At 37.7% G+C, this 16545-nt stretch overlaps 1 protein-coding gene across 8 annotated transcripts in view; it reads right to left on the minus strand.

Annotated features, from left to right (window-relative positions):
- SHLD2 (shieldin complex subunit 2) overlaps nucleotides 1–16545 on the minus strand; it is a 115840-nt gene that overhangs the window by 26675 nt on the left and 72620 nt on the right. For 6 of the 8 annotated variants that reach the window (XR_012657039.1, XM_075072539.1, XM_075072537.1 and 3 more), the window contains 4 exons: nucleotides 14971–15112; nucleotides 7474–10138; nucleotides 5135–5242; nucleotides 4207–4401 (listed from right to left, as the gene is read on the minus strand). Coding sequence is in view for 7 of the 8 variants with exons in the window: in XM_075072539.1 (XP_074928640.1) it covers nucleotides 4207–4401; nucleotides 5135–5242; nucleotides 7474–9037 (1867 nt within the window). In the remaining variant the exon portion in view is untranslated. Of the gene's footprint in view, nucleotides 1–4206; nucleotides 4402–5134; nucleotides 5243–7473; nucleotides 10139–10724; nucleotides 11028–14970; nucleotides 15113–15194; nucleotides 15482–16545 lie in introns of those variants that run through there. The other 2 variants (XM_075072540.1, XM_075072541.1) reach the window with 2 other exon arrangements.

Here is a 16545-nt window from a genome sequence, read left to right on the forward strand (position 1 = left end):
GATATTAATGACGACGTCGTGTGAACGGATACAGCGTTAAATCGGTATATCGGCCATTAAACCGATTAAAAGTCGCAGTGTAGACCTGGCCTTAGACTCCTAGAGTTTTAGGGCAGAAGGGATCACCAGATCATCTAGCCTGGCCTGCTGTATATCACAGGTCATCAACACCAACCAGTACCCCACACATTAAACCCAATGACCAAAATATTACAGTCCACAGAAAACTAAACTATTATGTGCCACAGGGAGAGAATAGGAAGGATCAAGAAGCACCAATCCCCGAGGCCACCCTAATGGCAATACACTGATTAAGTGAAATACACCTCTACCCCAATAAAACGCTGTCCTCGGGAGTCAAAAAATCTTACCGCATTATATCGAACTTGCTTTGATCCGCCGGAGCACCCAGCCCCGTCCCCCTGGTGCACTGTTTTACTGTGTTATATGCAAATTTATAGTGTTAGAGGGGTATATCCAGATAATCCTGGCAAGTGACACCCCTTCCTACCCCTCCATCCCCCACACAAAGTGCAAAGGAAGGCCAGAAACCCTCAATGTCACTGTCAATCTGAACTGGGGGAAAATTCCTTCCCAATCCCTTACATGTGATTAGTGAGATGCTGAGCATCTGAGCAGAAACCGGGAACTGAAACATATAAGGGTGAGAATGTCTGGTTACACATCAGAACACTGGTCCCACCTATTCCAGTGGCCCATTGCCATCTCTAATACTTTAGATGAAAGAGAACAAAACAAAACAAAATATACTGGATGAAGGGGGCAGGGGAATCCCTGCAGGTGGCTGGCTAAAGCCTTGAAGCACGGGATTTGAGGAACATAAGACGTAAACTGGAAGTGAGCTCCAGGGCTATCATTGCACCCAACCATCGTAAAACAAAACTAGTCATAAAAATCACACTCAGAAATTTGTCCAGCTCTCTCAAAACGAAGTTGCTTTCCCCTACACTCCTATGGGATGCTCTTCCAGAACCTCACTCCTGATAGTTCTCACCTTCTAATTTCCAGACTGAATTTGTTCATAGCCAGTTTATACCTATTTGTTCTTGTGCCAACACTGCCCTTTTGCTTAAATAGATCTTCACCCTCCCTCCCTACTGTTTACTCCCCTTCTTTTTGATAGGTTGAACAAGCCAAACTCATCTAGTATCCTCTCATAAGATAGACCTTCCATTCCCCTAATCATCCTAATAGCTCTTCTCAGCACTATTCAAGTATGAATTCATCTTGCTTTAACATGGACAACCAGAATTGTACAGACTATTCAAAATGAGGTCTTAACAGTGCCTTATACAATTTTTTAAATTAATATTTCTCTCTCTCTCTACTAGAAACACCTTGCCTGATAATCCCAGGTCTGCATTTACTTTTTTTGCAGCAGCACCACATTGGTGGCTCAGTCATTCTGTAATCAACCCATACACACCATTCTCTCACCTCCTCCGTCACTTCTAGATGATTAGCCCACACATGTAGCAGAAATTCTTATTATTAGACCCTCACTGCATGACACTGCACTTCGTACTATTGAATTTCATGCCATTACAGTCACTCCGGTCTTTAAGGTTATCAAGATCTTCCTGTATAATATTCTGATCCGCCTCTGTATTGATGATCACTCCCAACTTTGTATCATCAGTAAATTTCATTAGTACACTTTTTTTTAATATCAAGGTCACTGATAAAATAATGAGTAAGATTGGGCCATAGACTGATCCTTAGGGAACTCTACTAGTCATCTCCCTCCAATCCTTTTACCTTTCACCTTTTACCACAACCCGTTGCCTTCTGCCCTTTAGCCAGTTCCTTATCCAGCCTACAATTCTTGTACAGTACTAATTCCCACCTTCTCTGATTTAACTAGTCATTTCTCATACTGTGTCAATAGCTTTAAAGAAGTCCAAGTACATTATTAGATCTACTGCATTTCCCTTGTCTAAAAAATCAGTTATTTTCTCAAAGAACGAACGAACAGTTCTGGCATGAGCTACCTATGATAAATCCATGTTAAATTATATCTCCTTTACCATTTACCTCAATTAATGTAATTATCCTTTCCCCTCACAATTTGTTCTAAAGCCTTGCATACAGATCTGTTAGTCTGAACTAGGTAGTAATTGCTGGGATCACTTTCCCCCGTCCCTTTCTTAAATATAGGAATGACGTTAGCTATTCCTCAGTCACATGGTACTATCTCCCAACAGAGAGAATTATTAAAAATCCTTGCTATGAGATTAGCAATCTCATGTGCCAGTTCTTTCAGTATTCTGACATAGTTTAGGGCTTTAAACCTACATTCAGTGTTTCTCACAAATACTTAACATAGTTTTCCAATAGCAAATTATATTCAAAATATAACTGTTGAGACTTATGTACAGTATATGCAAGCATCCATCATGGAGAATTCCACCTTTAGAAAGTTCAATCTGTAGGAGAATAAAGACAATATTGACAATTACAGGTAACAGTGTGGGGAAGTAGGTGAAACAGGTGAAAGGGACACTACTACTGCTTTCACTGAAAGAAGGAGCCAGCTTATGCCAGTGATCCCAGACTAGGACTCCTTAGAGAAAACAAAGGCTATCTTTTCTGCTCTAGGCAAAATGCTATCAGCTTCCCTTTCCCTCTGTCAAGTCATGCTCACACTTGACTCTGTTATGTCTTGCTCACGTCACCCAGAACTGAGAACCACTGTGTTACTGCTCTGTCTCAGCAAGAGCAAGTTTTGCTGCTGCTAAATTATGTGTTAGCTCCCTGCCACACCAGCTAGTCAGCCGTGCCAGCAAACTCCTTGGGACTCTGCCAGTCCAAATACTGTTCACTAACAATTAGTGAACACCAGTTTCCAATTTCCCCAGAGACAGCTTCCTGCAATGTCCACTACATTTTCACAGAAGATATCAAGATCTCTGCCTCCAAAGAGACAGAGCACAGAAAAGCCTCTTAGGTTACCAGAAGACTTATAATTCAACACACCAGCACTGAGATAGTTTTGTAATGAAACAGGAATAAGTTTATTAACAAAGAACACAAGTTTGAGTCATTTCAAGTAAAAGTGAAAAAGACTGAAAAGGTTACCAAAAAACATGCTTTCTAGTGACTAAAACCTAACTTCAGCAAGTTATGATCCTTGTCCAAGTAGCTTTATCACCTACAGTCAATCTCCAGAGACTTTAACTCTCTTAGTTGTAAGATTCACCTTTCTCAGATTTCAAGAGCTCTAGCCTCTTGTGTTTCTCTGGTGATGACAACAAAATGGCTTTCTGGTTTTGCTTATAATTTCCATAATTCCACTGTCTTTGTTTCAAGAGTCAGGACAGTTTCCTGAGGGTACACTCTCCATCCCCCATCATGATCATTAAGTGGTCATCTCACCCATTTGCTAGTTTGATGGCTTTGTTTACCTTCTATATAAACGTTCTTCCATTGTTTCTGGTCGCATCTTGCTCATTTTACATTGGAGACACAATCAAGCAGACAAAACAACATTCTTTTGCTTATGACAGGCTGGGCTTATACACTGCCTGCCAAACTCCTTTATAAGAATGTTTCCATCCTACATCTATAATTCTTTATATACCACCTGTACATATGTCATGCAGTAATATTAATGACCAGCATGTTACCAATTTGCATATGATACCTTACATGACACCTTTCAGATATAGATTATAACAACGAGTTCGAGCAATGAGTGTGTCAGGCCTGATGTGAGTTATAGTATGATGTGCGCCTTCTACCACTTGGCATTGATGGGTTCCTGGGGTCACACCCCCTTCCCAGTCAACTAGCAGTTTTCAGGTCTCTCCCCCCCCCCCCCCCCCCGCCAACAATCAGCTGTTGGAGATTTCATGCTGAATTGAATTCAGAGGGGAGAACAACTTTCATTGATACAACAATCATCTTTTGTGCTGGAACACAGTTCTGACAGAAAGCAAAGCCTGGCCACTCTGGGTGACCAGAGCAGAATATGGAGGTATAGGGTGGGAAAATGCAAACATCATCTAAAATTTAACTGGTGATTTTTAAAAAGTTAGAAAAAAATTCTCTAAAATTTACTGTCATTAAAAATGCTGGTTTGTGGACCAGGATTTAACTACATTTTAGCATACTGGCAAGGTATCTGGGCTTGCAACATAATCATGAACTTGTGTCACTTAAGCTCTAACAAACAAGTCCACTTACCTGTTAGTATAGTGATGCTGACAAGTTTTAGTACTGAATGCACCAATGTATCTGGCTGAAGTCGGTTTAGCTGGACATGCTGTATGCGATCCAACTTCTGCGGTTGTCTGTGTGGGAGATCTCTGAAGTAGGCAAATTTTGAAGATACATATGCCAATAAATCTTGGAGAACATCAACGTCTACAACATGGGAAACTTAAAAAAAAGAAAAGAAAAGGAAAATAATCTGACCTTTTTTCTTTTTTTGGCCAAGAAATGTATTATAATCTGACTAGTGAGCGTTTGAACTGAAAAAAAATAATTCTGAACCAGGGCAGAGCCTGGAAATATCATCATAAACAGTTTATCATTTGATTCAGACTTGACATTAAAACTTTTTTATTTGCCATTTAAAAAAAAAAAACAACTAATCATACTTTATTATTTGATAGAATTTCAGCACAACAAAATGTGTGTTGCTTTAAATGCACCCAAAATTAGTAAGAAAACAAAAACAGCTCTTATGTTGGTACAGAATCATATAAAGTGGTCCTCATTAAAAAGTCAGCATTTACTAAAGAGCTACATCTGAAACATGGCAGTTATTTCTTATTCTAAGTACAGGGAACTCAGATAGTTCTGTAAATGTTTGCTTTGTATGATGAATACTCAATTGTGTCACATAGTCCATCTGGCTAACAGTCCAGGATTGCTCTTTACAGATCACTTTCTAGTGTTCTGCACACTTTAGATGTTTACCTTTGCAGGGAAAATCCAAACAACAATAAGAAGATTATTTATTTTTTAAAACAGCCAATTTTCTTTTAAAATAAATCTTGAAAATACGTGATTTAATCTGTAAACAATTCTCTTCTTTGAATGCGAATCTAGTGAAGTTGAGAATTAGATAAACTATAAAGACTCGCTTATGCACATATTGCAGTCTCACATTCTTTGGGATCGATAGCTGAGCAGCTCCCCAGATTAAATAACTGACTGGTAAATGTTGACTGCAGCATCATTTCTCCATACCAATGGTTCTCATACACAGTGACATCTGCAACAAAGAAAGCAGACATCAATCCACAGCACATTAATGGTTGATGTATATAGAGGTCGTACTTCAGCATTGGAAATCTTTAAAGTGACTTTAGCTCTGAATCTGAATTTGGAATCTTATTTCACTACTCTAATGTTTAAGTTGCTCCATCTATTTCCTTGGTGTTTTCCAATGTATTATGGCCTGCCTGCTGTTCCTGTCTTGCCAGTGGCCTTCTCCACTACTCAGGTAGGCTACTTTCCTTTTATGTGCTATCTAAACAGTGATCTGAGGCTGACCTTGAAAGATGCAGCCAAACTGTAATTTTGGCTTTTAATATATTTGTAGGACCTGAGCCTGCAAAGTTGTTCTATGCAGGCACAAACCTATGCATATGCAGAACCCTATTTACTTCACTGGAACTCTGCATAGTCCATGCAGAGCAGCTGGCAGGACTGGAGCACTAGCTTGTGGCTGAAGAGTGTTTTTAGAAGAGGCTTTTTACAACAGCTTAATTTTAAAATGAATAATTTTCAGAATTCACACAGAACCAATAAAAGCACTGCTTTATCAAGTCTTCTCAATGGTAGTCATCCTCTACTGTATGATATTTAATAGTCCAACACCACGTATTTCATAAAAACACATTGTGCAAGGGAATTACATTTACCAAGTATGATTTCCAAACAGCAAGGCAGGTAGACTAACAGTTTATTATTGACTTATATAGCCTGTCTCAGGCAGGCACTGGTAGGCTGTCTTAAAAATACTTTGGATGGAGTCTGAGATAAGGTAAACAAACAGAGGAAAGGGGCAGGGGGAGCTCTCTTTACTTTTAGTTTCTCTATAACACATAATACCACAGTACCTAAGCAATAGTAAAGAAGTTAAAACTATACAATAAACAGAATTTAAACATTCAAAACTTTGACTGAAAAAGGCACAACAAGCAAGAGATAATGGAGACTATCAATATTAGAAACAATTTTGTTGAAATGTCAGGGGGGAAAAATCACAATTATTTCTCATGTTGAATTCGTAGAGGTTCAGATATCAGTCTTTGGCACAGTATAAGAGCCTACATAAAAGTAGGGATAACCAGATAAAAATACCCCAACATTAGTGCTTGTGGGATTTGATCATAGGAATAATTCTAGATCACCTTCAAGGAATAAATGGTCAGATTATGAAACCCTATAGCAGTGAGGATTTTGTTCAGATCTTGAAAGATTCTGGATCACTTTCACACTTTCAGGTACAGAAACAGTTTAGGACTGTTCTCATACCATATGAAATGAGGTAGGCTGGGTAGATACAACATCCTGGAATCTCTTTTAAATGTATTGTAAAGTTGATTGGATGGGGAAGATGACGGTTCTAAAGTTCCACATCCTCCTTCCTTTTTTTGCTTTATTTTGGCCAAATCCAGCCATATCTTAAGCAGATGTAGCTCCTCCTGGGTCGCATCTTCTTACACCAGGGATGAATTTGATCCCAAGTGTAACTAAAGAGTTCCAGGAGATAGCAAGTATAATAAGGAGTGGTCATCAATCTTAATTAAACTTGTCCTGAGCTGGATGAACCAAACAGAGCAATTTATGCCAATGCTCTCCAATCTACAGTGGCTCCCCATCCACTGAATATCCAATTCAAGTTTATAATATTGATATACAAAGCCCTTAATGGCATAGGCCAAAACTGACAAGGACTGCTTCTCTTTCTGGGATTTGCCACAACAGTTACAATCGTTTGGTACATGACTACCAGTGATAAAGAGCTACAACAGAAGAAATCCAAATAAGGATCTCAAAAGCAGAACTATTAAATGAAAATGCAAAACACTGAACACCTTGTTCCTTCTGGAGAGATCCCAATGTTTCTATGATGTACGTGCAGCAACTAGATGCCACAGTGATAGCTGCTTTATAAATGCTCGTTGGCTAGACAGATTACATACACAGAATATACTTGACTTGACCTACTGCAATATCACAAGGTCAATATATTGCTCTTCTACATGGTGCATGCTGGAGATCTAACAATCAATATGTATTGTATAATAATATAAAGTTCCCACTCCCATAAATCACAATTTGTTGCTTTTTAAGTGGCAGGATAATTTAGATAATTTTCAGTGAATAAACTAATGACTGCAAGTCTCTCTTCATAAATTATTCTACGTCAGATATAAAAAACATTTTAAAAAGGGTAAATTTTTAAGCAACAAACATTAAAAATGGAGTTTTTACCTGTAAGTAGTACAATATCTCCAGGAAACACTGTGAGTGACCAAAATGCAGCAGCCCGCCACAGCACAACCTTCCTCTCTATTTCTGACTGGTCAGTAACTACAATAGTTGCTATGGGAACTTTAGAGGAAGATTTTGGTCTTGACTTTATTTGTATTTCTTTGACATGACAAGGATGTACTACTGTGACCAAAACACTGTACTTCTGGCTCTTGCAGCAGCAGTTTTTAAGTAGCAACAGATTCTTCTGACGTTTCCAAAACATCTCTTGAGCCACTTTTGTTTCAGGACTGGTTGGAGAACAAATCAATTTAGCTCTCTTTGATGTCTGCTGAATTTTAAGTGTAGAGTAAGAAATATTTAGGGCATCTTCAGATGTTCGGGCTCTTTTAGAAGAGCCTTTACAATAATTATCTAGTTGGGAGCACAATAGTCCTGTGTTCAGTGGTTCAATATGGATCTCATTCAGCAGATGTTCATCAGCAACACTGACAAGTTCTTGAGAGTCCTCTGCATTTTCCATAGAACTTGTTTTCCTTCTTGTAGACTCCAGACAGACAATGTTCTCAGCACTCTCCGAACTGAAAAGTTCAAGGGAGTTTGCAGACTCTTGTTGCTGGTCAGTCTCTGCCACATTAGTGCATTCTCCGACAACAAAATTAGTCTGGAAAGATTCATTTAAAACGACTTTATTTTCTCCATATTTTTTTCCTGCTTCTATTCCCTTTAGTTTCATGGCTCCTTTCTGCATTTTATTCTGTTCTTTAAAGTGCTTTTGTGCAAGAATGGCAACTTGACTCGATGTCATTATACTAAGAAATTCGGTGTCTGTTGATATCGCAAAGTCTGAACAATCATGCAGTGTTTTTTTTGTATTTGAATCCTTTGCTATTTTGGGAAAAAACATTTCCAGGTACTGACTAAGATGTTCATGATGGACACTATGATTGTCTGATGGAACATCTTCTTTTTCCATAGACCTTAAATCTATGCTAATCTGTTTAGTACTGGAAACCAAATCAGAAATATCACAGCACTTATCTTCCAGATGGCTGACACCTTTTTCAGAGAGGTTTGGAAAACAGTAATTTGAGGATTTTGTACACTGTCCATCTGTTTTTGTAAATATATGAGGAAGCTGTTGATATTCAACTTGACTCATATTTTTGCATGTGTCTCTATCTCCAGATATTTGATAACCATAGGAAGCTACATCACCAGTCCTCTTCCATGTACTGCCATGAGTTTCCATCTCTCCAACTACAGGTACACATGATGTTAAATAATCTTCTGCCACTCCAAACCTTCCCGTTTCAGAGTTCACAGAGAAATGATCTTTTGTGTGAACAGTTGGGTCTCTAGGGTCTGGTGCCTGATGTTCCACATGATCCATGCTTTTGCATTTTCCAGCAAAAAGATGGAAGGCATGTTTGTCAGATGAAAGGTGGAGTTCTTTCCATGTTTCAGAAGTGGCTACCAAAAAACTCTGTTCCTCTGACACCTTCAGTGGGGTTGCAATGATGGGTGCTCCCAAAAAAATATGGATTTGGGATCTTCCAGACATGCTTTTTGTATTTTTTTTTTTTGAGAAAATATAATTTTGCACAATACAAAATTTCAAATTTTAACATAAAATGCCACAAAACTTCATTAACTTATTTTCCTTGCAGTCATGTTAAATTTTCAAATAATTAATTCATACAGATAAATATTGTGTTTTAATAAATTAACTGGCTAAAGCTATAAATAACACCATTTAATATTTTTAAATAGTCACAGATTGATAATATAGAGAAACTGGAACAAGTTATATACAGCTGTATATAGAACTACAGTGATAATTAGGCTACATTTTTCATTTTGATATGTGTCACTATGAAACATATGTAAATTTTCTGTGCAAACAAAGAAAAACTGAACAGTCCTGAACAAATTCTCAGGAAGCTAAACCTCCTTTATTTCTGTGAAGATTAAAATATCATCATCATCTACTACTTAAAACAATTTAACATGAACTAGTTATTTATACTTTCATTTTATATTGGCAGAAATAAATACCTATATTAGAAATTTCTTACTGCATGATTACCAGTTGATTTTATGTTATGGGGGGGGGGGGAAGAGGGGGAATTCTCAAATAAATAAGTAATTAAAAGGGTTAAATCTGGTTTTAAAAATTACTTACAAATTGAAAAGCTTGCTACTTTAACATAAAAATGATATTGCTTATATGACTATTTTATCAAAGCAGGTAAAGTTATTGCAGAATTTCTAATACTTTTTTAATACACACTAAAAAAACCCACACTATATCTGAGTAATTGTTTCAGTAGCAGCTGTTATTCATGTAAGCAAGGACACAATGCCTAGGAAGTTACTAGTCTTTTTTCCAAATTAACAACAGTTTGTCCATCTTAAACAAACAGTTTGTAAAAAAAGAACTCTCAGATTTTTCATCTATGCTATGAGTCTTCAAATTGAACTGTATGTTGGAACAATACCCCAATTCTGATACTGCCCAAAGATAGCTGACTAATATGGAATTTCAAGAAAGTGTAGACATCTGTTTATTTCTGTCTAAATGTTTTGGAAGTCATGGAACTGTGAATCCTGTTGAAGCCGCAAGCATAAGATCACATGAAGGAAGTTCAGAAATTTGATCCAGCTGCAGATAAAAGAGAGGAAAACATTTAAACTGTACGATGAAAAAAAATGATTTTTTCTTTATCCGTTTCATTTATTTAATACAGACAGTTTCTTAATTGCCCATTAGGGGTCGCCAAACCCTATGAAAAATTTCACATTCACAAAATTCATAAAAGGAAACAGAGACAGGCCGTATAATAGTTCTGTGACACAGAGACTTGTGCTATTTCAGAAGCTGGAAAAAAATAGTATGGGATTATGTAGTTAAAGACTTTATTATAATGCATACACATATACAGGCTGAATTAAGGCTGCAAAGGCAACCTCGGTTCTGGACTTCCCTAACTTTTTAGTGCTTGACTTTTCAACCTTAATAATGTTCTCTGATCGTAGTTTTTAATGTAACAGCATTAAAAAATAAAACAGTGTAAAACTTTAGAGCCTAGAAGTCCATTCAGTCCTACTTCTTGTTCAGCCAATCAGTAAGACAAACAAGTTTTTTTACATTTATGGGAGATAATTCTGCCTGCTTATTTATGTCACCTAAAACTGAGAACAGGTGGGTTCTACAAAATTGTGATCCAAAGCAGTGTGGACCAATGCACCTTCATTTGCATCATCTGAGTCAGATGCTACCACAGAAGACTGATTTTCTTTTTTGATGATTTGGGTTCTGTAGTTCCGCATCAGAGTGTTGCTCTCTTAAGACTTCTGACAGCATGTTCCACACCTCATCCCTCAGAGATATTGGAAGGCACTTCAGATTCTTAAACCTTGGATCGAGTGCTGCAGCTATCTTTAGAAATTGCATATTGGTACCTTCTTTGCGTTTTGTCAAATCTGCAGTGAAAGTGTTCTTAAATCTAACAACATATGCTGCATCATCATCCGAGATTGCCATAATGTGAAATATATGACAGAATGTGGGTAAAGCCATAGAGCAGGATACATACAATTCTCCTCCAAGGAGTTCAGTCACAAATTTAATTAACATGTTATTTTTTAATGATCATTATCAGCATGGAAGCATGTCCTCTGGAACGGTGGTTGAAGGATGAAGGAACATACAAATATTTAGCATATCAGGCATGTAAATTCCTGGCAACATCAGCTACAACAGTACCATGCAAATGCCTGTTCTCACTTTCAGGTGGCATTGTAAATAAGAAGCGGGCAGTATTATCGCCTATAAATGTACAAACTTGTTTATCTTAGTGATTGGCTGAACAAGAAGTAGAACTGAGTGGACTTGTAGGCTCTATAGTTTTACATTGTTTTGTTTTTGAGCGCAATTATATAAAAATTAATTCTACATTTGTAAGTTGCACTTTCATGGTAGAGATTGCATTTATAGTACTTGTATGAGGTGAATTGAAAAATACTATTTCTTTTATCTTTTTTACAGTGCAAATACTTGTAATAAAAAATAACAGCATAAAGTTAGCACTGTACATTTTGTATTCTGTTTTGTAATTGAAAACAATATATTTGAAAATGTTATAAAAAATCCAACCATATTTAGGATACATTTAAATTGGATTCTATTATTGTTTAACAGTGCGATTCAAACTGTGATTAATTGTGACTAAATTTTTAATCTAGTTAATTTGTTTTGCATTAATTGCTTCAGTTAATTGTGATCAATTGACACCATTAATACTGTGCTTGTTCACAGAGTAACAGCTTCATTCTCTTTTTATGGTCCATGACTACTACGTCCCAGGTATTAGCCCAAACATTTCTTTCCATTATTTTCACCTCTGTGTTGCAGGCTGTAGTTTTTCCTGTATACTTTTAATCCTCTTTAAAATATCGTAGCACACTCATGTCTCCCTTCTGCAGTACCGATCCTGTCAAAATGAAGCCAGCATCTTCTTTTATGATTTGTATTTCCAATACCATTTACTAGGGTGTGTTTCTGTTGACAAATGTTATTCCTTTCCCTTAGTATTAAAAGCACCAGCTTTCCAATGCCCCCAGTTCCTGACCCAAATAGCAGGAGTCCTGATGTATTAGCATCATATTGTACCAGCCAAGACACCAGGGTGCAGAGATAAGCAACCAGGAGTTCTCAAACTGGGGGTCGGGACCTCTCAGGAGGTCGTGAGGTTATTATGTGGAGGGGTCACAAGCCGTCAGCCTCCACCTTAAACCCCACTTTCCCTCCAGCATTTATAATGGTGTTAAATATACTAAAAAGTGTTTTTAATTTATAAGGGGGTGGGTCATACTCAAAAGTTTGCTATGTGAAAGGGGTCACCAGCACAAAAGTTTGAGAATCACTGAGCTAGAGAAGTATCAGAGGATGCTCAGGATTAAACAAAGACTGTGAATGGCTTGCCAACTACAAAACCAGTTTCTCCTCCCTAGGTTTTCACACCTCAACTGCTGGAACAGGGCCTCATCCTCCCTGATTGAACTAACCTCATTATCTCTAGCTTGCCTGCATATATATACCTGCCCCTGGAAATTTCCACTACATGCATTTGACGAAGTAGGTATTCACCTACGAAAGCTCATGCTCCAAAACCTCTGCTGGTCTATAAGGTGCCATAGGATTCTTTGCTGCTTTTCCTGAGCTAGAGAAAGGTACCTGGACTTCGAGGAGGCTCTTGTTAGAATTCTACCTCCAAAATGAAAGGGAGATTGAAATGATTTTCCTGCTTCTAATAAGCTCTTTCCTTTGAACCCTGCTAAATCATCCCTTACAAAAATAACTTATCCTTGGGTCTCATAAAAATACTTCTGAAGAGCAGATGCTTTGCCTTTGGACAGGGCCAGATTTTGCTGAGTGTCAGACATTTTCCAGATACTTCCTTAGAGTAGGATATTCCAAGTCCCCTATACATGGTCTTCCCTCCCACACTTCAAATTAGACATGTTGAAAATAGTATTTCCAGCCATTTCCTTTAGAATAAGTGTGTTTGCCAAATAGCAGTGCCTTCTTCCTCAGTTATGACAAAGTGTTCTTGTCCAAACTGGGAAGCAAATGAAGCCTCAAGTCCCTCTACCTTATTTAAGAGCTCATGCATCCCTAGGACACCGTATCTGGGGAAAAACATTCATGAGAATCTCTAAAAACAGCTGTAGCACATCAGTGCCAGGGTGCCCATAGTGGAGTTCAAGGTATGCTCACTTTGAGATAGGAGATGGAGTCACTTAGGAATGTAGAACAGCTCACACTTGCTGTAAAAATTACAGTAATTTTCCTCTTTCTAAGTCTTCTTTGATCAGGTACTTTCCTATATATCAGCTGGTCTACTCAGTTTAGTTCTGTCTGGAATCTGAGATACCAGATCATGCCCTATAGGTCATTCATTGTGTGTGCAGCATGTGCACTCCCAATACAGATTCATGTGGCACTCCGCTTGTTATTTTTCTCCTTGCTGGCCCCAAACGTTTTGCACTTATTATCAGCTTCAGGTCACCTCACCAACTTCTGACCAACTCAAAATCTGGGTCTTCTCTGCTGTACTTGCTTCCTTTACATATAAAGTATGTCAGCCAGTGTGGTGTGCAGTGACAAGTACGCCTTAACACCACCTCCCCACCCCTCACCCCCCAAAAAAGCTACCAGATTTGTCAGACACAATTTACACTTTAGAAAAGCTTGCTGATTTCTATTTGATCATGTACTTTCTTCAAATGTTATAAGATCACTTTCCTTAAGAATATCTCTATCATCCTATCTACCACTGAAGTCAGATTTTCTGTTGACAATGTCCTAGCTCCTCCTTAGCCTCTTAAAGATCGAGTTACATCTTTACTTCATTCAGTGACCCCAAGGATGTCTTAAAATGATCTCTTTAGGCTTCCATTTCTAGGGTCCTTTCTAACATTTAACCCATCTGGTCCTAGAATTTTCAGGGATTTAAGACCTGCATATTTTTTGAGGGGGCAGATGTGATAGTGAAACTATTATTTCCTGGAACTTTTATTTCCACTTAAGGTATCTTGGTCTAGATACCTGTATGAAAAAAAATTAAGAAGTAATTTAATTTTTAGCTCTTGTATAGGCTATTACTGTGTTATCAGTCCCCAGGATTCTTTTATTAATTACTTTATTGTCATAGATGAGACGAATATTTTACAACACAAACTTAGATAAGTCTTTTTCTCTGAGAGTTTTCAATCTAAAATGTCCTGCTGCAAAACAAACAATTAAAAGACAAGGCAAGAGGGTGGGATCACATATAATCAGAGGTGATTGGTGATGGAAAGGAAGCCTAACAAAATGGGTTTCCAAGGAAAGTGTGGGAGAAGGTGCAGATGCTTGTCACATGGGAAAAGAGAGGTTGTTCCAAGCAGATGGAGCAGCCTGAAAAAAGACTTAGGGCTTGTTTACATGGAGAAGTTTTCACAGAATAACTATTACTAGCTTATTCCAGAATAATTTTCTGATGTAGACAAGCTGTAAATTTGGCTTGAAAGAGACCAAGGAAACATTAAGGAGACAAAAAGGGATCTCAGATCTCTTGAGATTATAACCTAATCTTTGGATGCAGCATTAAGTAGGATGACTTCTAAATATAACAAATTTAATATCTTGTAGAGTAGGATGAAAAACAACCTTTAAATCCTTATGGGATCAAAGGCACAGACAGAAGGAAAGAAAGGCTGTGCTTCAAAAATGTATGTCCCTGAAGTGCAAAGTCTTTAAAATCTTTGTAAATTTTTGTATGTAAGAAATATGCAAACATGTTCCTGTCGTATCTGTGGAAACTAAACTGTATACCTCAGGAAAGTCTGGTGAAAAGACTGTACTGTAGTTCCAATACTGTCATCTACCTCAAGAGAAAAAGATTGAATGAAATGTGTATGAATCAAAGTTCTCTTAATCAGTTCTCTTACCTGTTTCACTGTCCTGCAGGGTAAGCTTCTAGGAAAAAATAGGCCAGTGGATTGTGATTTTGAGATAGTGTCCATCGAATAATTGTGTGTCCACCAGTCCTTGACAAATCTTGATGAGGACATCAGTGGGACAATCTGGTCTCTGGAGAGATGGGATTATTAGATCAGGTACTGTGCTTAGAGAGTGACTCGTTTACAAATCAACACTGCAAGACGTATCTCACCACATATTCATATCTGAAGGTAAACTGTCATTTAAAAATGTCACCAAAATGTAAAGTCATCATAATTAAAATGAAAACCCAGCTGCTGTTTTCTGTAAATACTTTGTAGGGATTCACATGGCAGTCTAAAGCAGCTTCCTGCAGTGTTTAGCTGAGAAACAAAAAAAGCATTTTAATTAAAGGGATAAATACATAATTTTCAGCATTAATTTCAAGTATAAAGAAATATATTGTAGAAATGTGGTGTTGTTTTACACTATTTCCAGCAGTGTGCTGAATACCATGTTTCATGCATACTCTGTCTGCAAGATGATTGTGCTCAACAACAATCACATAGACTTGATCAATTAACTGTACTGTTGAAGGAAAAACATTGGTGGAGAATTACAAAATAAAAGAACTGCATATGTTTGACTGTAAGTTTGGCTATGATTAAAAACATGGGAACTAGATTTGTTTTCAATTCCCAGGCGCTACTATCTTTAGTTTCCATAAAAAACTGCATCAACATATGAGAATAAAACTGCAAAAGGTAAAACTAAAGAAGCTCAAAGTTAGCTCCTTTTTGTTAATACATGAGAACATGAACTGTATTTATGGCCGTTTATCCCAGTATATACTGGTATTTTAGATTAGAAGTAAAACTGAAGTCCTGGCAGACATGTCTTTAAAGGTTCCATAGCATGGATTTTACCAAATTCTAACATAGGTAATTACACTCTACCTATCTAAATCTAAATTTCCCCTGACAATTCAACTGGATGAAACATTCTCTCTTGATTTTGCATAGTGTTATCTAAGGCCTGGTCTACACAGAGAGGGGAGCGGGGGCAGGGGGAGATTGATCTAAATTATGCAACTTCAGCTACGTGAATAAAGTAGCTGAAGTCGACATACTTAGACCTACTCACCGCGGTGTCTTCACTGCAGTCGCTCTCCCGTCAACTCTGCCTGTGCCTCTCATGGCGGTGGAGTACAAGAGTCGACGGCAGAGGGCTCGGGGGTCGATTTATCATGTCTACACTAGACACGATAAATCGACCCCCGCTGGATCGATCCGATGGGTAATGTAGACATACCGATAGAACTTTAGGGGAAAAAAGGAGACATGGTTCTTGTCCCCAAAAAACTTACAATTTAGACATAACAAAACAAATGATAAAAATAAACATGGGGAAGGAAGGATGAGGTTTATAACAATATGATTTTTTCCTTTTTTGTTTGCTGTGGGTTAAATAGCTCCATGTTTTGTTTTAAGTAACTGTGCTTGCTGTTCATAAGTGTGTATTTATAGGGTTTGGGATACCTGAGATAAAAGAAGTGAAGTATACACATGGCAAAGGAAGTGGGG

The sequence above is a fragment of the Chelonoidis abingdonii genome, chromosome 15 (assembly GCF_003597395.2).
Source record: "Chelonoidis abingdonii isolate Lonesome George chromosome 15, CheloAbing_2.0, whole genome shotgun sequence".
In the NCBI taxonomy this organism is placed as follows: Eukaryota; Metazoa; Chordata; order Testudines; family Testudinidae; genus Chelonoidis; species Chelonoidis abingdonii.